The sequence below is a fragment of the Phoxinus phoxinus genome (genome assembly GCF_949152265.1).
Source record: "Phoxinus phoxinus genome assembly, chromosome: 7".
In the NCBI taxonomy this organism is placed as follows: Eukaryota; Metazoa; Chordata; class Actinopteri; order Cypriniformes; family Leuciscidae; genus Phoxinus; species Phoxinus phoxinus.
Window position 1 is genome coordinate 29,503,406 of NC_136882.1, and position 23,583 is coordinate 29,526,988.

At 41.6% G+C, this 23,583-nt stretch overlaps 3 protein-coding genes across 5 annotated transcripts; 1 reads left to right on the forward strand and 2 right to left on the reverse strand.

The window, feature by feature from the left end:
• Nucleotides 1-1,769: 1,769 nt before the first annotated feature.
• Nucleotides 1,770-10,226, reverse strand: dnajc28 (DnaJ (Hsp40) homolog, subfamily C, member 28). Of its 2 annotated transcripts, none has more exons than XM_079617638.1 (2): nucleotides 9,997-10,225; nucleotides 1,770-3,038 (listed from the first exon to the last, which is right to left on the reverse strand). In XM_079617638.1, the coding sequence occupies exon 2, from the start codon at nucleotides 3,007-3,009 to the stop codon at nucleotides 1,870-1,872; it is 1,140 nt and encodes a 379-aa protein (XP_079473764.1). In that variant the 5' UTR covers nucleotides 3,010-3,038; nucleotides 9,997-10,225; the 3' UTR covers nucleotides 1,770-1,869. The 2 variants fall into 2 exon arrangements, with proteins under 2 accessions (XP_079473764.1, XP_079473765.1); XM_079617639.1 differs by having other exon boundaries at nucleotides 1,798-3,057; nucleotides 9,997-10,226.
• On the reverse strand, nucleotides 3,646-5,872 carry LOC307001840 (uncharacterized protein). The gene is made up of 2 exons (XM_079618829.1): nucleotides 4,116-5,872; nucleotides 3,646-4,062 (listed from the first exon to the last, which is right to left on the reverse strand). Exon 1 carries the CDS (start codon nucleotides 5,382-5,384, stop codon nucleotides 4,209-4,211), a length of 1,176 nt encoding a protein of 391 aa, XP_079474955.1. The 5' UTR covers nucleotides 5,385-5,872; the 3' UTR covers nucleotides 3,646-4,062; nucleotides 4,116-4,208.
• Nucleotides 10,227-11,104: 878 nt separating the features above from the next.
• mab21l3 (mab-21-like 3) lies at nucleotides 11,105-16,148 on the forward strand. 2 transcript variants are annotated; one of them, XM_079617640.1, is made up of 7 exons: nucleotides 11,105-11,293; nucleotides 11,552-11,704; nucleotides 11,797-11,868; nucleotides 11,990-12,281; nucleotides 14,009-14,190; nucleotides 14,764-14,958; nucleotides 15,101-16,148. In XM_079617640.1, the coding sequence occupies exons 1-7, from the start codon at nucleotides 11,246-11,248 to the stop codon at nucleotides 15,332-15,334; spliced, it is 1,176 nt and encodes a 391-aa protein (XP_079473766.1). In that variant the 5' UTR covers nucleotides 11,105-11,245; the 3' UTR covers nucleotides 15,335-16,148. The 2 variants fall into 2 exon arrangements, with proteins under 2 accessions (XP_079473766.1, XP_079473767.1); XM_079617641.1 differs by having other exon boundaries at nucleotides 11,552-11,692.
• The last annotated feature ends 7,435 nt before the right edge of the window (nucleotides 16,149-23,583 follow it).

A 23,583-nucleotide genomic window follows, 5' to 3' on the forward strand; every position in this document is an offset into this window, starting at 1 on the left:
AATATATGTATTTGATTATTTATATTTTATACTGAGCACTTGTTGGCTGCGTTGCCTGCACAAGGTTTAATTTTCCAATTTAAAAGAAAAAGTGTATATGTACTTTTTATTTATCAATTTTGCACACCGTTCACCAATGCTTGAGTATTATTTTTATGTTATTAATTATATTTTAATATAGCTAAATGTAATTTATTCAGCAGGCTGTACTCCAGTTGATGATTTGGTGCTCATTATCAATATTGAACCATTATGCTGCTTAACATTATTGTGGAAACCGTAATACTTTTTTTCCACAATTCTTTGAGCTCAAGAAAGTTCAAAGGAGCAGCATTTATTTAAAATATAAATCTTTTGTCACATTGTAAATGTCATTAATTCAATAATAATAATGCCAAAATATAATTGCTGAATAATAATATTGTTTGTTTTATTTTATTTTATATATATATATAGATAGAAATAGTACGATGATGATAAACAAATTCAGTCAAGCGTGTTCAAACATTTGACAGGTTTAATATATTTGGCTATAAGTAGGCTATTCCATCAGATAAATTAGTTATGAAAAATACTAATGATGCATCCTATCTGTATTTATATTTATTGAGTTTGCTGTCTGTATCAACAGTGGGAAGAATGCTAGAGCAGAACTACACAGTTGTGCATTCTCTGCTGGTATACTGGTTGCAGCACTACTTTAATGAGACATGGGCAATGGGAGCAGCTCCGTACGTGCCTCCACATCATCCACCTGTGCATCTGAGTGGACCTCCGGTAAATGATCAAGGTCACGGCATGATCTACATCTGTCTGATGGTGGGACTCTTCAGTTTCTTTACCTTTGGCATCATGTTCAGCTATATCCGCTCAAAGAAGGTGGAGAACTCACAGGATCCGTATCATCAGTATATAGCTAAAGACTGGGATAGTATAGCATCTCCTGTTGTCATCAGCAACCCGTCTGCTCTGGGACACCTTCCAGGGTACAGTGGAAGACGCCAGGAGTGTGCATAGATTACTGTCGTTGACTTCTTTTATCTCCATACGGAGTATACATTTGATTTTCTGTTTCATTAAATTAAAAAATATATTTATGTCTCTGTTGTTCATTTAATTGAATTCAACATTCAGTTTTGTTTTATAAATGGTAAAGGTCTCAACTGCAGTCTTAAGGCTAGTGCACAATATCCCAGCAAACACCAGTCTCCAACAGTTGAGGGATTTTGTTGGATTAGTGTGTTATTCCTGTAGGCATTTGTTGTCACAAAATGAACATGTGCAAGTGGCATCTGTAAGGTCATGGAATGTTTGAGATGTCTGGAAGGATTTTCCAACAATATGTTACATATTCTGACTCAATCATGAATGATTGGCATGGCAATGAGATCTATAGTCTTCAAATAAATGTCATTCTATTTTCTGGCTATTCATCAAAAAATATTGGAAAAAAAATTTAGCATGGTTTTCCAAAAAATATTAAGTAGCAAAACCATTTTCAAAATTGATAATAATAAGAAATGTCAGCATATTAGAATGATTTCTGAAGGATCATTTAACTGAAGATTTGAGTAATGATGCTGAAAATTAATTCAATTACATTTTAAAGTATATTCAAATAGTAATCCATTATTTTAAATTGTAATATTTCACAATATTACTGTTTTTACTGTATTGTTTATAGTAGTTTAAGTATTATACATCAACAAGGTATTATTTATTGCCTTTAATCTTCTGACAGTTTTTAATAAGCAAGACAATAATTGTTTCATACTTTATTATAACAAGAACAAGGAAGGGGCAAATAATTTTTAATCACACTAATAATAGGCCAATAGGTGAATTACAACTGCATTTTTTAATGCAGTATCATTTAAGTAAATTCTGCATCCATGTGATGAATCCTTGTCTGGTGTGCTGAGATGTTCTTGCTGTCTCCATCTGCTCATCTTGCATCATTTCTTTTTCTCTTTCCTTCTTTTGCCTGAGCAGCTGATCAGTTTTCAGTATTTTCTCCAGCTCTCTCTTCAGGCTGTAATGCACCATCTGCCTGCTCAAGAGAGGGACAATCAGGTTGAAATTGTCCACTTTCTTGTTGAGTTTTCCCAGTTCATCAGCAAACACAGTGCAGTGCTCCTTCCACTGGAGGGTGTCAGAGTGTCGCATGGGTTCCCCCAGCCTGGCCCTGACCTTCTGCAACTCTTCCCTAATTTTAGCGATGGTTTCCCTGATCTCCTTCTGTACCACAATCCATTCAGGCTGGTAACCGTTGTCGATGAGGATTCTGTTGAGGTTGTGCGTCATGGGGTCCATATACGGGTTATGATCAAACTTGTTGAGCGGTTTGCCGGTGCCACTGAGGTTCTTGAAGTCTCCACGGGCCATAGACTCCTGGATGAGGTCCTCAACCAGCCTCTCTACCGCCTGAGTGATTTTGATCTTCTTGCTGCGCAAGCGTGCATCCCGGGTCACCATGGCTCCTTCTTCCGCTGCCGCTTTCTCCATCTCCTTGCGTCTGTACTCCAGAACCTGGTCGGTGGCACGGTCAACGCGAATCTGCCGGTACTGTCGTTCTCTTTGACTGGGAGTGCCAGAACCAACTCCTTCAAAACTGAGGTAATGTCTGTGTTGAGGGGCATTACGTTTAACTTTATCTTCATCTTCTTCTTCTTCCTCCAGCGATTGGTTGTACTGTGAGACAGACTTCTGCCGGCTGATCTGAGTAAGCACAGCCCGATAGGCCCCCTCTATCTGGGAAAAAAGAGCCGCATCTGCCGTGGGAGCACCGGAATCTGGATGGTAGAGTTTGGCCATGCGTAGGTAAGCCTCCTTGACCTCTGCAGGGCCGCTGGCTTCATCGTCAGGCAGCTGCAGCAGACGGTAGCTCTCTCTCAAGCTGTGGGTGATAGCTCTAGAGCTAAGGGCTCGCAGACTGAGGGAACAGTACAGAGGCAGGAGAGAAATGCGAAGGTCCCCGCTGTGTAACCGTAACAATACCCAGCAGTTCATTGCGCCTATGCAAACAGCACCGGAATATACTGAAATTACAAGATAAAGCTAAAAAAAATTAACATTTGAGTTACATTTGTATTAATTCATACATTGCTTTAGAAAGAAACTAAAACCAAACACTAAGTTATGAAAAGTTATATTAATATTTTTATATTTCACTGGAAAAATCTAAGTTTTAAGACATATGCCTAATAATATTAGTGTAACTAAATTAAATAGTAAAAATGACAGCACTAATGTTTATGATATGTCTTCTGATATTTTCAAAAGTTAAACCATCGAGCTTTTATTTTGGCGGAAAACCGTCAATGAAATTAGGGGCGCATAACGTACTCGGTTACTAACGTAACCTCGGTTCTCTCTAGGAGAGGGAACGAGTACTGCGTCGAAAGAACGCTACGGGAAAGATATTTCTTTGTCGAGATTGAAGCCAAAAATTAATCCTTAATTTTGTAATATTGTAAAACGCTTTTCTGAAGCATACAACCTAGGCGGAGCAATACAGCTCACCCATTGGCTGCTCTGCCAGAAAAGCACAGCCTATGCGAGGCCAGGACGCTGACCAATGAGGACGCTTCGCGCCCTTCTGCGTCACCTCCCGCCCAAACAGGCGTGGCCTAGGCCTATAAATACGAGCATAGCTGTCTAACACGCCGATTTTCGTCAATGAAGCGACGCAGCGTGGACACGCACGGCATGAGACGCAGTACTCGTTCCCTCTCCTAGAGAGAACCGAGGTTACGTTAGTAACCGAGTACGTTCTCTTACGTAGAGTTCTCTCGTACTGCGTCGAAAGAACGCTACGGGAACCCTATGCAAACCGCCGTGCGTGTTCTTGGATCGACACAGACACCTAAGGGCGCGCGCGCCCTGGTATACAAGCGCCTACCCCAAGAAGTATAAGGAGAGCGGCTAAAATAGCATCATCCCTTATAGTAGTGCCTCTCAAGGCATAATAGCATATATATGTAAATATAGATATATATGAGGGGTAATAGCATGCTCATGGGACACATTGTCAGTGAGTGATGCTTAAAACATTGAAGTGACCTGGGCCGCAGCGCGGGGCAGGAGCACTTATACATATTAGACATTGAAGTGACCTGGGCCGCAGCGCGGGGCAGGAGCACTTGTACATATTACCATTGAAGTGACCTGGGCCGCAGTGCGGGGCAGGAACACTTATACATAGTCTTCTAGACCGAGAGCAGTTTAGCCTGCAACGCAGGAACCTCTAGGTTATAGAACCTAATAAATGTAGACGGGGAGGCCCAGCCTGCCGCCATACAGATATCTTGTAACGAGATTCCGCTATACCAAGCCCATGAGGAGGCCATGCCTCTCGTGGAATGTGCTCTGATGCCCAAAGGGCATTCCAAGCCTCTAGATGCGTAGGCTAGCGCAATGGCGTCCACTACCCATCGAGACAGACTCTGTTTCGTTGCGGCTCGTCCCTTGGAGCGCCCGCTGAACGAAACGAAGAGCTGCTCCGTCTGTCGAAAAACAGCGGAGCGGGACACGTAAGCTCTTAATGCCCTGACCGGGCAAAGGGAGCTATTTCCGTCCTCTGAGGCCGGCAGGGCCGACAGGGAGATGACCTGAGCCCTGAACGGTGTGTTGAGGGACTTAGGCACGTACCCATGCTTCGGTTTCAACACGACTATAGAGTCGTTTGGCCCGAACTCCATACAAGAAGCTCTCACTGAGAGCGCTTGCAAGTCTCCCACACGCTTCACTGAAGCGAGAGCCAAAAGAAACACGGTCTTGAGAGACAGGTGTTTCATGTCAACTGAGTGAATAGGCTCGAAAGGGGCCCCTTTCATAGCGTTCAACACTGTAGAAAGGTCCCACACGGGGACTGAAGGAGGCCTTGGAGGGTTTAACCTCCTGGCGCCTCTCAGGAAGCGGACCACCAGGTCGTTCCTGCCTAGTGAACGGCCAAGCGTTGGATTAACGAACGCTGATATGGCAGCCACATAGACTTTGAGCGTGGATGGGGTTCTTCCCTTATCCAATAGCTCTTGCAAGAAGGAGAGAATCTCCGGTTCTCCACACTGAAGTGGTGACAGACCTTGATCTGAACACCATCCAGAGAACACCGACCATTTGGAAGCGTAGAGCCGTCTAGTAGACGGAGCCCTAGCTTGTTCGATCGTGTCTAACACTCCTCTTGGGAGGTTAGCGGGTACCCGTTTATGGCCCATACGTGTAGGGACCAAAGCTCGGGGTGAGGATGCAAAATCGAGCCCTTGGCCTGTGAGAGGAGGTCTCTCCTCACTGGTATCGGCCACGGGGCTGTACTTTTCAGTCGCATCAAAGCTGGGAACCAGGTCTGATTCGTCCAGAATGGAGCAACTAGCAGTACTGAGCATCCGCTCTCCCTGATACGCTCCAGCACTTGAGGCAGGAGTGAGACAGGAGGAAAAGCATAGAGCGGGCGGCGGGGCCAGACTCTGGCCAGCGCGTTCGTGCTCTTCGAAAAGAATTCTGGGCAATGAGCGTTTTCCTGGTTTGCAAACAGGTCTATTTCCGCTCTGCCGAACGTTTTCCACAGCAGACGCACTGTCTGTGTGTGTAGGGACCACTCTCCAGTGGGAACGTTGTTCCGTGAGAGTCTGTCCGGGCCTACGTTCAAGTGGCCTGGCACGTGCATTGCTCTTAACGAGCGCAGGTTGTGCTGGGCCCACACCAGTATGCGTTCCGCTAACCTGAATAGGTTCCGGGATCTCACGCCACCCTGGCGGTTTATGTAGGCTACTACCGACATGTTGTCCGAGCGGACCAGGACGTGGTGTCCTTTTATCCGGGGACAGAAGCGCCTCAGCGCAAAGTCCACTGCCATCATTTCCAGGCAGTTTATGTGCGGTAGTTCGGCTCGCTCTGACCACTGGCCAAAGAGCGGACTGCCGTCGAGCAGTGCTCCCCAGCCTGAGGTGGACGCGTCCGTGGACACCACTTTCAGGCTCGAGGAAGTCCCCAGGCTTACACCTGACCGGTACCAGTCTGACGCTCTCCATGGTGTCAGGGCTGAAATGCATTCCTGAGTGACCTTGAGGCGATAGCGACCGTGTAGCCATGCTCGGCGCGGTACGCGCGCTCTCAACCAGAACTGTAGTGGGCGCATGCGCAGCAGGCCCAACTGCAGCACTGTTGAGGCTGAGGCCATGAGGCCCAGCATTTTCTGAAATCTCCTGAGTGGCACTATGTGGCCGCTGAGGAAGGATTTCGCCATTTGCAGGGTATTTCGCCTGCGCTGTGATGACAGCTGTGCTGTCATAGACAGTGAGTTCAGATCCAGTCCTAAAAAGGAGATCCTTTGACTGGGAAACAGTGAACTTTTCTCCCAATTGACCCTCAGACCTAAGCACTCGAGGTGATCGAGTATTAGTGTCTTGTGGTGAGCGAGTTCTGACGGCGATTGAGCCAGAATTAGCCAATCGTCCAAATAGTTCAGAATTCGAACGCCCCGGAGTCTCAGGGGTGCCAGCGCCGCGTCCATGCACACTGTAAATGTACGAGGTGCTAGGGATAGGCCGAATGGCAGGACTGTGTACTGATATGCCCGGCCCTCGAAGGCGAATCTCAAAAATCGCCTGTGACGTGACGCAATTTGTATGTGAAAATACGCGTCTTTCAGATCTATTGCCATAAACCAGTCTTCTCGGCGAATTTGCGCGAGGATACCTCTGGTCGTGAGCATTCTGAACTTCCGCTTTGCAAGCGTTTTGTTCAGACGCCTTAGATCTAAAATGGGTCTGAGACCCCCGTCTTTCTTCGGTACCAGGAAATATCTGCTGTACAGGCCCCCTTCGCTCTGAGCTTGAGATAAAGGCTCTATGGCCCCTTTGCTCAATAGCTTCGCTATTTCGGCTCGAAGTAGATGTGCTACTTCTGTTTTTACCGTGGTTTCGACTTTTCCCGTGAAACGGGGAGGGCGTCGATAAAACTGTAGCGAATAGCCTCTTTTTATAGTCTCTAGCACCCATTCTGAAACCCCGGGTAGTCCTTCCCATGCATCTGCACGTGTGACTAGGGGTTGAATGTAATCTGGGCTCTGGTCGCGAAATGGCGGCGACACGAGAGCAACCATGTGCTGTGACATGGACGCCGTGGCGTCTGAGGCGGGGGACATGTTTAACACAGTATGCGTCCCGCGCGCGCTCGACTCTCTGAGTTGAGAGAGAGCACGCGGGGCGAGCCCTACGGGGCTCGTTATGTTTGTGAATAAACGTGGGCGCTTGGTGGCGGGCACATTTATAACACCGGGGACACTGTGTTTGTGTACTGACTGACCGTTCGTTAGTTTCGTTTTTACAGAAACCGCGGAACGTGCAGTGTGTAGTGGTTGTGGGCACTGGACAGTGGGCACGCTCACTACACGTAAAGCACAATCTGTGTGAGCCGATTTTATGTGTGCAAACCCTGTGTTGAACGGGGCTGTGCTTGTGTGAATGAATGGGCACTGGGTGGGCATTGCAGTTACACACATTACACCATCGGCCTTGGCCGGAACACCAGAAATTAAACTCTTTTTTAGATTTATCTGGGTCGCCGTGAAAACGGCGTTTGTGTGCAGGCAAACGGGCTTTACGGCCGGTTTGTTGGCTGCTGAGTACACTGGTACAAACACGGAACTTAGGGCTGTACAAGCGGGAATCTTTGGTGGAAGTCCGGCCGCAGCGGGACCCGAACACCGTCTTTTTCCTAGCAGGGCTAGGATGGCGCCGAGGCCTCGGGCTTGATTGAGATCTTGGGCCGAGGACCACGCGGTGGCGGGCGGCGTCCGGCGGAGCGAGACCGTGGTCTCTCTCGGGCCTGTTGCTGCTGGGCCGGCGCGGCGGGCGCGGGGCGCTGCTGAGTTCGGGCAGGCGGCTGTTTAGGGCGGCCTGTTGCGGAACTGGAGCGCTTTGGCAGGAAATGTCTCATGGCCTGCGAAGTTTTCTGTACCTCGGCGAATCGGTCCGCGAAGTCCTTCACGGAGGATCCGAAGAGGCCAGCCGGTGAAATGGGGGCGTCGAGAAACGCAGAGCGCTCGGATTCCGCCATTTCAGAGAGAGTCAGCCATAAATGTCTCTCAGAAACAGTAGCTGTGGCCATAATCCTGCCGATGGCGTGTGCGGCGGACTTTGTAGCGCGAAGAGCTAGGTCTGTGGCGCTACGCAAGTCCGGAACACTGATCGCGCCCGGGCCTTCCTCGTCTAGCTTGCAGAGGAGGTTGGCCTGGTGGATTTGAAGCACCGCCATGGTGTGCAGCGCCGATGCAGCTTGTCCGGCGGCGGAATACACGCGACCGTTCAGAGCTGAAGACGTGCGGCAAGCTTTGGATGGTAGGACTCCCTTAGCCCGCCGTCCCGCAGAGGGTGGGCAAAGGTGAGTCGCTACCGCCTCCTCGACCGGAGGGAGAGCGTGGTAGCCTCTGTCTCGAGCACCGTCCACTACGGAGAATGCTGGCGAGGCAGAAGTACGTACTCTGGCTGAAAATGGCGCCTTCCATGATTTCGCTACCTCTTCGTGAAGCTCAGGAAGAAACGGTGCGTGTCTGGAGGGGGGCGCAGCGCGGTCTCCAGAGAGGAAGCGTCCATCCAGCCGGTTGAGTGCAGGTTGTTCGGGCGTCGACCAATCGAGGCCGAGGCTCGACACGGCCTGTGTGAGCAGACGCATCAGTTCCGCCTCGATGCTGATCTTCCCTCCTCTGCGCTCTCGAACAGCGGGGGAGGGGAGGTCCACAGAGCTCGCCCAACCCTCGCTCTCCGAAGCGAGAAGCGAACAGCAATCATCATCTCCCTCTGATACAGCTTGCTGGTCGTCATCCATAACGGACAAAGCGGCGTGCTGCGGCTGTTGTCCGTCGGTGAGCGACTCGAGCGAGACGTTGAGAGGAGCTAGCGGCGGCGGCGGCGAGCTCCTCGTGGAGGGAGGTTCCGGGGCCCGCTGAGCACGGCGCTTTTTACGGCGCGGCGCTACAGGGGGCGGTTGAGCAGCTTCGGCGAAAGATGCAAGGCGAGTCCGCAGAGTCGCGATTGGCATCATGTCGCAGTGATGGCAGCCGCCATCACCGAGAGCGATAGCTGCATGTTCCTCGCCCAAGCAGGAAACACATAACTCGTGGTGGTCCCCGTCGATGAGCGCGGCTCGGCAGGAGCCGCAGGAAAAGCGAGACATCTTTATAAAGACGCTCGTGCTCTTTTGTGAGGAAAAAGCGTGTGACGCGGTAGGCGAACACACACACAAAACACACACAAAACTGAAAGGATATATCCACGCCGGAGAAGCGCAGCAGGGAACGGCGGCTGAAGGCGGCGAAGACCAGCGGCTTCAGGTAAGGGCTCGTCCTGCTGAGGTGCTTGTATCCAGACGGCTGTGGTGGCTCGAATCAATCCAGCGATGCGTGCAGCTTCGTTGAATTTAAGAAAATCGGCGTGTTAGACAGCTATGCTCGTATTTATAGGCCTAGGCCACGCCTGTTTGGGCGGGAGGTGACGCAGAAGGGCGCGAAGCGTCCTCATTGGTCAGCGTCCTGGCCTCGCATAGGCTGTGCTTTTCTGGCAGAGCAGCCAATGGGTGAGCTGTATTGCTCCGCCTAGGTTGTATGCTTCAGAAAAGCGTTTTACAATATTACAAAATTAAGGATTAATTTTTGGCTTCAATCTCGACAAAGAAATATCTTTCCCGTAGCGTTCTTTCGACGCAGTACGAGAGAACTCTACGTAAGAGAACTTAACGTTACATATCATATAACGTTAGTTTTATTACTTGTTAGCATACTAGCTTATTGCTATGCCAGTTTTTACAAATTGTTGTCAATAACTCGTGCTCTAGTGTTTCTAGATGATTACGATAAACATATTTGATTATTTGTCCACAAAATATTCCAGTGTTATTGGACAGGTTTGTTGTAGCATGAGAGCTAATGCTCAAAACTACATATCAACCATGAACACATTGGTTCATTCAGTCTAAAAACAATATATAACAAGGACATACCTAGCTGGATTTCTCCACTGCAGCGTGAGTTAGGTCACCATGTATTTAGGTTATATGAATGACACCGTTTTGAAAAAAAAAATGCACTGGAGTTTGTTGTTATATACTAATGTCGAACAGCTTGCTGGGAAATGTAGTCACTGTTGTCAGGGTAAAGCGCGTTATCCAACTTGTCCTTTAGATGGCGACAAAAATCAACAGCCGAATTTTAGAGATATTAATAACAGGCTTAATTCTTTCTCTTTTAAAAAAGATTTTTTTTTTTAAATAGGCTATATCTAATATTCTCTTTGCACAGTGATTTAGTCTGGAGAAAACGTGACCGTTCTGGAAATAATGCCTGTTCCAACAATCCAAAAATGTTTCCCAAAAGGATTGTGAGCAAAGTTGATCATATGAGGCCGTTGGTGCCAATAGTTCTGTGATCTAAGCTTACAGTGCTTTTGAGAGATGCCGCCCAGGCTGGTTTGAGTTTTTTTTTTTTTTTTCAAGCAGGGTTCATAATTTGCTCCAACTAATTGCATAAGTGTTCCTATTTATGATGTTAATGAATTGGTATTACACTGCCTTAATAATTGGCCAGACCCATGATGACATTAGTTTACTTTCTCTCCACCACTGACAGCAGAAGGTTAATGTGTGTTAATGGGTGGAGTGCAAGTGATTGGAACAATGTTTTTCCATATTGCGATCACATGACCTCTACTAAATTGGACTGTGTAAGAAGCCAGCCAATTCATGCACATGTAGCTTAGTTAGTGAATTGTGGTGAATGAGCTTATGACCTACTGAGGGGTCCAAAAGTCTATTTCATTAAAAATGGTCAACATTTTATAACAATGTTATATTTGGTTTGTCCCTCTTTTACTGTAAAGCAAAATTTTTTAGAAAGCGTTGTCTTGCATGTTTGTTTATACCACCTACATTTAATGAAAGCTAGATTAAAACGAAACAAATGTTTACATTACAATTTCTCTATGTGTGTGATCTGCCATGTGAGTAAGCAATTGGTGAACTCATTTGCCCAGAGGAACATGGGAGCTTTTTAGCATCTCAGAAATCAATATAGTGAGATCAATGGGTCTCTGCTGAAGTGCTTTTCCCTCGTGCAATCTGTGTCACACGTACACTGGGACACAAAAGAACGACAAAAAAAGACCACAAAGACCTTATGTCAAGCTCTGCTGCTGAAAAGAAGACCTAAAAATAGCATTTGAAGAGAACACCGATTCTAAGGATAGACTGAAAAATGACCAACTTCACAGAAGAAGATCTGGACAACTATTTGCATAATCAGGTGACCTATTTATGCTGTCATGGGTTTTATTAAGCACTAAGATCTAAATCGGAGTACTTTTGGTGATTTTTTTTTTTTTAATCTTATTTTAATATTTAATTTTATTTGAGGTTAGATAGCTTAACAAATTTACTTTGGGCAGCTTAAAGAATTGTACATTTTATTTGATTTAGTCAGATAGCTTTAAGGACACTGTTTTGGCTTGTTTACAAGATACTCATTTTGTTCTTCTGTATTGATCGAATGTACTATTGTCAGGTGGATCTCAGACATCGGCAGGTTTCAAAGTCTGTAGAAGATGTGCAGAAAATCATAAAAGATCTTACGGCTGAGGTCAGCTCAAAGGATGCTCGTTTCCAGTCCATTGCAAACTCTGGAGTTCATAATGCAAGCCTCAAAGTAATACTTCATGTAGGCCTCTTGTCTATTATGCAAATAGTAACATTTAATTATGGATGCCTTTGTAACATCGTGATTCCTCTGGTGTCCACAATCCGATTTAGGACCAGACGGCTTTAGTTTCAAAATGGTCTGCATTACTCCGGGGAAGATGTGCATACAACCCCGCCATCCATGTAAGCGACAAAACTACCCGCGGTAATATAATGTTAACATGAATGTACAAGTAAAACATTGTACATCTGTTTTTTCATTGCTTTGTGGATATACTGATAGATTTACGGCTCATTTTGGCAGGTGCTCACTCCAACTCTGTACCTGATCTCAGTGCCTCTACAGGGCCTGATGGGTTATAAGGTGAGGCGAACACGTCAGTGGCGTTACTACTCACTGAGCGGGTCTCGTCTCCTCTCACCGGTCCGTGAGCCAGAGAAGCTCTACCAGTGGCTGGAGCTGGAGAGTTTCGTCAACCCGAGTCAGGAGTGGCAGGATGCTTGCATGACCATTGAGGGTGATATTGTGCCAGCCAAGGTGGTGAACATCTTCAAAGAGCATCTGGAGACATCCATAAAGACCTGTGGACTAACAAGTTAGTGTTTTTATAGTGTCCCCTTGTTTACTCGCACAGCACGAGAGAGAAGAGATTTTCTAAATTAGATTTCTATCCGTTTTTCGAGGCTACTTTTAATTTTTCACAAATTGTCTGGTGAATGATGGAAAATCTCAACTAATAATATTCTATTGATGTGTAACTGTTTTTGGATTTTTTGACCCATCCAACCATCCATCCATCCATCCATCCATCCACCCACCCATCCATCCTTCCATCCACTCACCCATCCATCCACTCACTCATCCATCCACCCATCCATCCATCCACTCACTCACTCACTCACTCACTCACTCACTCACTCACTCACCCATCCATTCATCCATCCATCCATCCATCCATCCATCCATCCACTCACTCACTCACTCACTCACTCACTCACTCACTCACTCACTCACTCACTCACTCACTCACCCATCCATTCATCCATCCATCCATCCACTCACTCACTCACTCACTCACTCACTCACTCACTCACTCACTCACTCACTCACTCACCCATCCATTCATCCATCTATTCATCCATCCATCCATCCATCCATCCATCCATCCATCCATCCACTCATCCACCCATCCATTTATCCATTCATCCATCCATCCATCCACCCACCCACCCATCCATCCACCCACTCACTCACTCACCCATCCATCCATCCATCCATCCACTCACCCATCCATCCATCCATCCATCCATCCACCCACTCACTCACTCACTCACTCACCCATCCATCCATCCATCAATCCATCCATCCACTCACTCACCCATCCATCCATCAATCCATCCATCCATCCACTCACTCACCCATCCATCCACTCACTCACCCATCCATCCACTCACTCACCCATTCATCCATCCACCCACCCACTCACCCATCCATCGTTTTATTGTTTTGATTGTTTGTTACACTACAATCTTGGTGCGTGGTACAATACTTAGTGACTGTATGTTTATACAGTAGGGTTTAAAAACCCACATTGAAAATCAGAGATCCAAAATATAATTTAAACTGAAAATATACTAAATGTTTTAGGATTTTGGAAGAATTATGCAAAATGAATATTTATGATATTAAGTTAATTTCTGACATTAGCCATATTAACGGCATTGTTCAATTGAACTTTTCTTTAAAAAAATTAGAATATAATTTGTAATGAAAACCATTGTATCACATTAGAAAAATGTAAGTGTTTTCTTTTGGATCCCACTGTAAGTATTTTGATTGCAATCAATAAAAGCTTGTGTGCAGCTATGATAACAGATGAGTTGTAGCAAAGGAAATCTTTAGAATGAAACAGTGGGAAGTTTAAAAAGCTCCTGATTTGACAGGCAGTGCTTTTAAAGTCACTGTTTTCTCATTTGACCCGCAGGTTCAATGTGTTGATGGTAAACACATTTCTGCAAACACATGGACACCATATAGCGCAACGTGAAAGTTTGGATTAAAATTCCTATCGGAAAAAAAAACAAATCAGAGAGAAATGATAGGTCGATAAGAATGTTGTTGAAGCCCTAAACCCCAGTTCTGTCCTTAAACTTAATCCTAAAAATGGTCAGCAAGTATGTGAATCGAGGAATAAATCCCACATGAGTATTTCATTTTAAGCTTCATGGTCAAGCATAAATGTGCACTGAAGTGTAACAGCACAGACTGGTTCATGCTACGTTTCTTTTGTGTTTGAACTTTCTTTTGGCCTTTCTTTCACAGGTAAGGTGAGTATGCTGGAATCAGTTGGATCAGTGGTACGTGTTGCTGTGGAAACATCAGAGGCACAGATTGAGGTGGAACTGGTTCCTACAGTGGAGCTGATGAACTACTGGCCAAAGAGGGCTCGGTGGCCCCGACTCTTTCAGAGATGGCCCTCCATGGAGCGTGCACGATGTATTAAGGTCAGTGGATATACTGTATATATGAATTTACATAAATAATTTATGTTTTTAGGTTACACTTTATTTTACTGTCTTTGTTATACGCTACTCAGTAATAACAGTAAATTACATAATTACAATCAGCTAACTTAAACCAAACCCTATAGTTAGTACATTACTCTGTACTTAATTGTGAAATTACACCTTAAAATAAAGTTTAACCTGTTTTTATTTTTATATGGGACCTATTTTTACACTATAATGTATTTTTAAAGCTATTTTGTGTTATATTCGTGTGTATATCTATCTAGTCTATCTGTGTCTGTCCACACACACACACACACACACACACACACACACACACACACACACACACACACACATAACTATATAAAAATAAAACATATAAAAGTAAAATATATAAACAATTTATAAATTATAAATATAAATGTATATATAGCCTATATTAGTATATTTTAAAATTATCTTATTATTATCCCTATATCTGTTATTAACTGACTAATAAGCTAAAAATTGCCTGAGTACTGTTTACATATAATACAATGTTGATTCATCTTAATAAATTCCCTGCAGTCGTTCGGATTCAATCTAATGGCCACATCAAACTACCACTGGCTGCTGTCATTCTCACGGGCAGAGCAGGTGCTGTTGAGTAATATAGATGAGGACGGCGGTTGCCGGAGGAAGTGTTATCGGGTGGTCAGACAGCTCAAGGAGGACAACTGGTGCCCTGGAAGCAAACCCGTCATCACTGCCTACCATCTACAGGTACCAGCCCAACCAAAACAGCCTCTTTACATGTCTCCTATCATCTTTCCTGTCATTTCAGTTTATATGGCTGTTGAAACACCATACTGCTTGTATACAAAAGCAAGTTTACACACTTTCCCAATCTCCTTGCATCATCTAGACACTGCTTTTCTGGACATGTGAGAAGTACCCCTGCACCAGGGACTGGAGAGACTTCAGGGGATGCGTATTACGGCTGGTGCAAAAGCTACATAAGTGTGTTAGCCAGCATTATCTCCGGCATTACTTTGTACGATCCCACAACCTTCTGAAATACAGCAATACTAATGAGCTTGATGACGTGGCAAAGAAGATCAATAATTTCCTGGACAGCCCAGAAACATACGTTCATTAGAAACTTCCTCTGTGGGTTAGATGGCATAGATCTATGTTAGCTGTGCTCTGTTTTGACTGCATCATATTGATGAGATGATCATGGTAATAGGCTGTGATTATTGTAAGTACAGTATGTATGTATTTCTTACTTTTGTCTGTCTTATCCTGAAATTTTCCCCAGAATTATGATTTTTACAGTAGGCAAATATTGTGAATAAATGGCATGAGAGACACTGAATTACATATTTTTCTCATCAGTAATTTACACTTTGTTTTACTATTTTTTTTATTTTTTTTAAATAGTTGCAGTCTCATTTGTTAACATGAATTCATGTATTACCTAACTTGTACTAACAATGAGCAATACATTTGTTACAATATTTATTAATCTTGTTAATGTTAGTTAATAAAAATACAGTTTTTGTTCATGTTTGTTCACTGCATTAACTAATGTTAAAAAATATTATTAATGATTTTAATAATGTATTAGTAAATGTTGAAATGAGCATTAACTAAGATTAACAAATTCATTATTCGTTCATGGTAACTAATGTTAACAAATGAGACCTCATTGTAAAGTGTTACCTGTATTTCTTACAACATTTATTAATCTTTGTGAATGTTAGTTAATAAAATATACTGTTGTTGGAGGGTGGTTTTGGGCTGGGGAGGATATGGGGAGGAGAAGAGAAACTGGCATCAGAATAAGTAACATTTTAATGTGCTTATGTATATTCAATGATGATGTAATTGGCCTATTTTTCTCTTGTGAAGGTGTTTCCTCTCCAATGTGTAAACAATGATTGTAAGAAAATAAATAAATAATTGATCACAAAAAAAAAAAATATATATATACTGTTGTTAATTGTTTGGTCATGTTAATTCACTGATTTTAACAAATACCGATTTTAATTAAAAAAAAATCAACACATGGTAAAATTAACAGTACAATTAACATGAACAATTATAAGATTATTAAATGCTGTCTTGTTCATAGTAAGTTCATGTTAACTAATGTAGTTAACTAATGCTAAGAAATTAAACATTATTGAAAAGTGTTACGATTTTATTATTTTATTTTTGTTTCATTTTATTATTTCCAAACCACTATAGAAAGAAAAAGAAACTTTAAAGAAAAAGAAAAAGAAAAAACCCACAGATTAAAATCTTCTCATGTGGCCAATTAAAGAAGATCTTTTTAGAAAAGATTATTATTATAGGCTACATTATTATAAATTATTATTTTACATGCTGGTCTTTCATATAATCTGACAGGAACCCTTAGTTCTGTTCTCCAGCAGAGGGCACTGTGATTACAGCAACATTTGTTAGATTGTAAACAGTGAGCCAGGTTATTGCAAAAGTCAGTAATAAATAACTATTACTTTAATTTTCAGGACATGTTTTGATACAAAAATGTCACAAACCAGATTAACTGAGACACAGTGATCTGACATGCAAGGATTAGTTCACCAAAAGACGAATCCTATCATTATTTACTGACCCCTATGTCATTTCAAACCCATTTGACTTTCTTTCTTCCATTTAACATGTTCACTCTGTACAAAAATAGCATTTAGTTACCAGACAAGCTCCAAAACTGACACAAAACAACATCAAAGCAAATCTTCCAAATCTCAATCACCAAATCCAGTGTTTGACTGGTGTGTCTTATAACCTATATGGTGACACTGCAAATATGAATATGCAAAAGTGCGAACATGACAACATGTAGTGGCTAGTGAGGCCAGAAGGGGGTGCTCACCTTGTGGTCTGTGTGGGTCCTAGTGCCACAGTTTAGTGATGGGGACACTCACTATATACTGTCAAAAACACACCATCCTTCGGATGAGACTTTAAAAGCGGGGTCCTGACTATCTGTGATAATAATAAAAAATCCCAGGATATCCTTTGAAAAGAACAGGGGTGTGACCCCAGCATTTAAAATAAAGTGTAAACTAAAAAACTTTGTCTTCTTTGGTAGGACAAAAAATGGTCATATTTTAAAAGCATTTCGTCCTGTTACAGATCAGTTAACTGAAGGCCTAATGTGTAATGGGTGTTTTATGAACATTATATTATTTCTCAGTTTACATTGCATTAATCTTATTCAGTATTATAGAAGAGACAACAGGTGCTTGCTTCTGTGTATTTGATATTGTTCATTTCTAAACAAACAGTCTCTTGTTCAGCAGATATTAAAAAGTCAGATTACAAAGCTGCGTGAATTCTGCTAAAAGTAATTCCAAAATCTTGATTGTCAAAGATTTTCTTTAGTGTAGTGAATTTATGTAAATAAGGTTAGTGGAAAATTATAATGAATTCCTATATGTTGGGCTTTCATTAAGATTCCAAAAATGGGTTTTCACAGCGATTCCATAAAATAAAAAATGTTTGGTTCCCCAAAGAACATTTCAGTAGCCTAAACAGTTCTTAACAGAACCATTTTTTTCTTAGTGTGAAGAACATGTAAAAAATCTAAAGAAACATTTTAGAATAATAAATAACTTTTTGTACGATATGGAGATTCTTATGGGGTTGTTAACAGTTCTTCATGGAACCATTGATGCCCATAAAGAAACCTGTCACAAGGGGTTTGAAGAAGATGAAGACGGACGACTGGGTTATAAAATATCAACAAGGTTTATTAAACTAGAAGGCAGCAGGCATAACAGCGTCCACCAACAAAAATAATAACTGACAACTGAAGAGTGAACAAGGAAGAACTTAAATGCACAGTGGTGATGAACTAAATGATGCTGAGAGGAATGGTTAGTGTCCATGGAAACAGAAGAGTGGTGGGAAACAAAGACAAAGAACACTGATGAATACAAAAAAAGTCCATGAAAACCAAACTAAGAGCTAACACAACTGAATAATACAAAAAAAACTTTGTTTTTAGGAGTGTATAATCAATCAACAAAAATAATCAGTGAAGACAGTATTTGGGTTTTAATCAATCATAAATCTGTCAGTACTTAGGCTACATTACCAGACATGCTGCATGTTCATGACACAGGCCTTCTTGAGTTTGTTTATCTGTCATTGTCTATATGAGTGTATATTTTTTGAGAAGCTAACTTTCATTTAGGAGCTGCTGTAATCTAACAATGACAGTCCAAAATATCTATGAGTAATATCCACTCTGCTTTCTCTGTCTCTTCAGTGAAGAAAGTTGATTTGCAGGATAAGTATGCGGAAAACTGAGGCCAGGAGCCTTACACTTTCTTATAGTGAAAAACTGTCTGTAATCTAGCTTTTCTCCGCACAAATTGAATATGTTTTCTCTCCCTGAGGTGACAGGATTGTATGGTGCCAGAATTGTGAGTTTGTGAAAACTAAACATCAGACGAGTTTTCCTTCTATAATATTCCTTCATCAAACAGCTCCATCATCTGTCTGTTACATCCTATTTTTCACATATCTCTTTCATCTTTAGCTTCACTGTGATCTTTCATTCATAAGGACATTTCTGGGATAGATATGTCTAAGCTGAGAGTGACTGAGTAGCAAATTGACGCCATCTTGACTAAAAACAAAATAGCTAGCAGCAGGGGGCTTACTTCTCATGCTAACCAGCTAAACTAAAATAATCAGACAAGTTTTCCTTCTACATTCCTTCACCAAACAGCTCCATCATGTCTGTTACATCATATTTTTCATATATCTCTTTCATCTTTAGTTTCCCTGTAATCTTTCATTCAGAAGGACATTTCTAGGATAGAGATGTTTAAGCTGAGAGTGACTGAGTAGCAAATTGACGCCATCTTGACTAAAAACAAAATAGCTAGCAGCAGGGGCGTACTTCTCATGCTAACCAGCTAAATTGTTTTCTTGTTAGCTTCCGCATAGCTCCTGCTGCTATAACTACACAATTCTGCCAGATAAAAGCGTGTCTCCTCTTCATTAGTCTTCATCAGCAGAACTGAGCACCAATAAGCAAGATGTCAGATTTCAAATAATCCGCCGAGTCCCTCACCAACTAAGCAACTACTGAAATGAATGGTTACAATAGATGGCTCTCTCCAGTCATTTGTTAACATCATTTGATGCATTAACTAACATGAACATGAACCTTTGTTAAGTTTTAACATTCGTCTTCAGTTCTGAAAGTGCTGAACTTCCCCACTCTTCTTTTTCAATCACATTGGAAAGTTCTGCCCTTTGGGCCTGTTTTGTGCTTATAAGCTCCTCTGTTTGTGTTTATATGTTGTGCCATGTGTTTTAATGCAGTTTTTTTTTCCCACTCTCAGTGAATTTCAAGAAACAAGCGGCTCTTTGTTTAGGGTGCCAGGCGCACGCTCATGCATCGCAATTGACTGGGAGACCTTCTTCCTCCCGCTATCTCTCTCTCACCCTTTCTTTTTCTCTCTATCATTCTCTCTTTCAGTTTCTCTGTTCTACCAGATTGGTTACGACTAATAAAAATCGTGCCCGACTCATGATTTGCATCATGCAAGTATGAGTCCAGAGATGAGTTACCCTTGGCCTTGAGGAAGATTGAGTTCAGTGAGTGCACACAAAAAGAGGAGAACCCTGCAACTGCCTCAGTGAATGGTTGAGGGAACATTCCCTTGGATGGCGGTAAACATAGTGACCCTCTCTTTCACTCTTTGTTACACGCTTTCTTTCACGCTGGCTTTGAAAAGGGACAATTGTGCGTAACATCCTGCTGGTACGATGGCATAATGGTTTCAGTGTGAGACAGCTTTCCCTGGACATTATGTCATCTGGGTGGCATGAGCTATTATGAGGAGCTTTGAGGAATAGACCAGTTTCCCATAAACATGTCAAATGCAAACATATTTTCTGCTGCTATCAACCAGATGTTGTATAAATATTACCATTGGGTGCAAGATAGCCATAGCTATCAAACTAAGGAATAGATTGCCCAGAAATTATAATTTTGTTATCATTTAATCACCCTCATCTCATTTGAAACATTTATGCTGTAATTTCTTCATATATCTGTTCAATGAAATTACCTTTTCTAATAACTGCTGGCTGCCAAGCTCCAAAAAGCACAAACAAGGACCACAGAAATATCATAAAATTAGTCATACATTTTGTGTGCTGTATTCCATAGCTTTTGAAGCCATATTGTGTATTTGTGGTATAAAAAGATCAACATTTAAGTCATTATTCACTGATTTAATATATTTAAAAGGCCTATGCTGTAAACAGGAATATAGACGATTTTAAATGCCAAAATATATTACAAAATGTACAACATGTTAATACTGTATTGAAAATATATAAAAATGTATCCAATATATATGAGTGGAAATTATTTAATTATTTTATAGGCTTAAATTTAAGTGTATAGCTTTCAACTATACAACTAAGTCAATAAAATAAAATAATGAATGTAAATAGGCCTATAATAATTTTCCTAATTGAAATTTATAGATCTATGTTAATATTTAAGGCTATTTAGGCCTATGCATTTATTTATTTATTTATTGTCCCTTTTTTGTATATTATATTGAAATATATTTAAAAATATCTGATTATATTTTACCATGGTTAGGACTATAAAACGGAAAATAATCTGCTAAAAGCACCATAAAAGTGATGACAATTGATACTTTGTTGGAACGTGATAGGTTGTAGTTGCTATAAACTGTATGAAAAAGTTTATATGTGAATAATAACAGAATAGGGGTTTAGAAAAATGTGAGGCGGAGTTAAGCATGAATTTTCAGTTTTGGGGAACTATTTCTTTCATGTGACAAATTTGGATCATCCGTTACATTCAGTGTTGAGATATACTTTCACATCTGTTGCATCTTTTTAGAGCTGGAGACAGAGCTAACATCAAAGGGCTTCGATCGAAGATGTTCAGCATCATGACAAGATGGAGTGGCATAGTCTGAGAGAGAGACAGACAGTGGTGACAGGTGCACTGATACACGAGAAACGCATGGGGTGCAGAGGAAAGAAGCTAGAAAGGCTGGTGTGACAACAGGACTGACATGAAGATGAACCATCTGTCTTTGACACAGATATAGACTGACAGTTACAAATATGCAAATAGAGATAGAAACCCAGAGTATGTGAGGAGTAGATAACTGGAGTATGACAGCAAAGTTGGTGCTTTGGGAAACCCAGCCCATGTCGAAAGAGATAAATATGGAAAGTTTGTTTAAATGCTTGGATTGTGAGCAGAAGATCCCTTTTCATGAATTGTAGATGCCAAAGTCTGCACAAAAAGTCTGAGATTTCAATATGAACTCAAACATTCTCATTAGAATTTTACAAGACCTATGCCAATATTTTTTATAGCTCGACACACTTAATGTGTCAACAACTCATTTGTGCCTGTTTTTATTTTTTCTAAGGATTTGTAGCCAGAACATCTAATCCAAAGTCAATACTTTAAGGGTAGTATACCTAAAAATGAAACATTCTGTCATAATTTACTCACCTTCATGTAAATCCAAACGTGGTGGACTTTCTTTCTTCTGTGGAACATAAAATAAGATATTTTGAGAAATTTTTCATACAGTGGTCACCAACTTTGTTTGGTTACCAACATTCTTCAAAATACCTTCTTTTGTGTTCTGCAGAATTAAGAAAATGCGATTAGATTTGTTTACCCCATGCCTTTAGGATTCAATTTAGTCAATTTCCCATTGTTTTTTAAATGCAAAATAAATAGTGGTTCCACTTGATACAAAAATTCCACATATACGCATCTGTTTTGCCTTTATAAAGATGGATTTTGTCAAACATGCTGTTTGGTATGCCATGCATGTTAATATGAAGTGCTATTCTGTTTGCTGTCATGCCTAAGGTCACATCCCCAATCATTCATTTTCTCATTGTCTAACAGGTTTTGACACTTCGTTATAAACAGGCATCAGTAAAGTGAGCCACAGACAGAATGCCCACCAGCACTAATGCTCTTCTAGGAAAGAAGTAATGGCTTTTCCATCAACCGACAGGACCGTTACAGTGGCCATTGTATCTCAGTCCAGGGTATGGATGGTGTTATCTGAAACCTTGTCTATAGTGTGACACGTTTGTGTTTGTTTATAAAAGGATCCATGAAAAGACAGTGTATCTGACCTGTTTAAAAAGATGTATGTGGTCTATATTTGGACTTCTATGGACATCTGAAAAGGGGAGATGGTGAATGCGAGCTGGATGGAGATCAAGAGAAAAAAGAGCCGGTCTTTGATATGTCCCAATGAGAGAAAATCCTTTAATGGATTTGTGATCAGATCAAAGGGATTGAAAGGGGAGAATTACAATGCATTTGTCTAAGGTAGCATCTGTGTCCCTTTGGTATAAACAGATAAAACACAAAATGAAGACTTGGGTGCTTGAGTGATATAACTGTTTGTAATGACAGACTTACACATAAAATAAAAGCAATGCATCAAATTAAATTGGAAAACCCATTGAAGTGGCCTTGCTTCACGCCATTCGCAGCTCTTTATTTTGCGTGTGACGGATATTACTCAGGCATTTAAGAATGTTTGGTGTCAGAAAAGCGTGGCTTAGCCATATACACAGATTAGCCTACTGCCAAAGCTCTTGCATAATAGGGCCTAAGACCTCATGTTAAGCGTTCAGATTTACAGAGCAACAGTTTTGAAATGCAATATTTAGGCATAAGCTAACAATTATAATGTTGCATAGTACCAATAATGTTATAGGACAGCTCCAAAAATATGGTAACCCTTCTTTGCACTCACTGGCTCCAACTCAACACCAGCATTGTATTTATCTTTTAGCCACTTGTAGGTTTCCTGGCGTTGTTCTTGGTTTCCCACATTGTCATGGTTTCCTTACAAGCAGAGTAAAACATGCAAGGGAGGCAACCAATGATGAAAAGTATATTTTAATTTCTTTCGCGATTTGTTTAGCTTTGCATTTAACAAAATACTGATTAATTTAATAAAACAATATGATGATGAGGTAAAAAGACTTATGGTTATAAAAATTATTCTATTTTATTCAAAAATTTTGTACACCAATGTACACACATACATTATTCCATGTGTTAATGATTCTGGAACATCTTTGTATTAAAGGGTTAGTTCACCCCAAAATGAAAATTTTCTTATTACTTACTCACTTAAGTTATTTCAAGCCTGTATGATTTTTTTTCTTCTGTTGAACACAAAAGAAGATATATTAAAGAATGTCCATAACCAGACAGTAGACCGCACCCATTGACTTCCATTGGGAAAAAAATGGGCCTATACGGAAGTCAATGGCTTAACTGTCTAGTTACTAACATTCTTCAAAATATCTTTT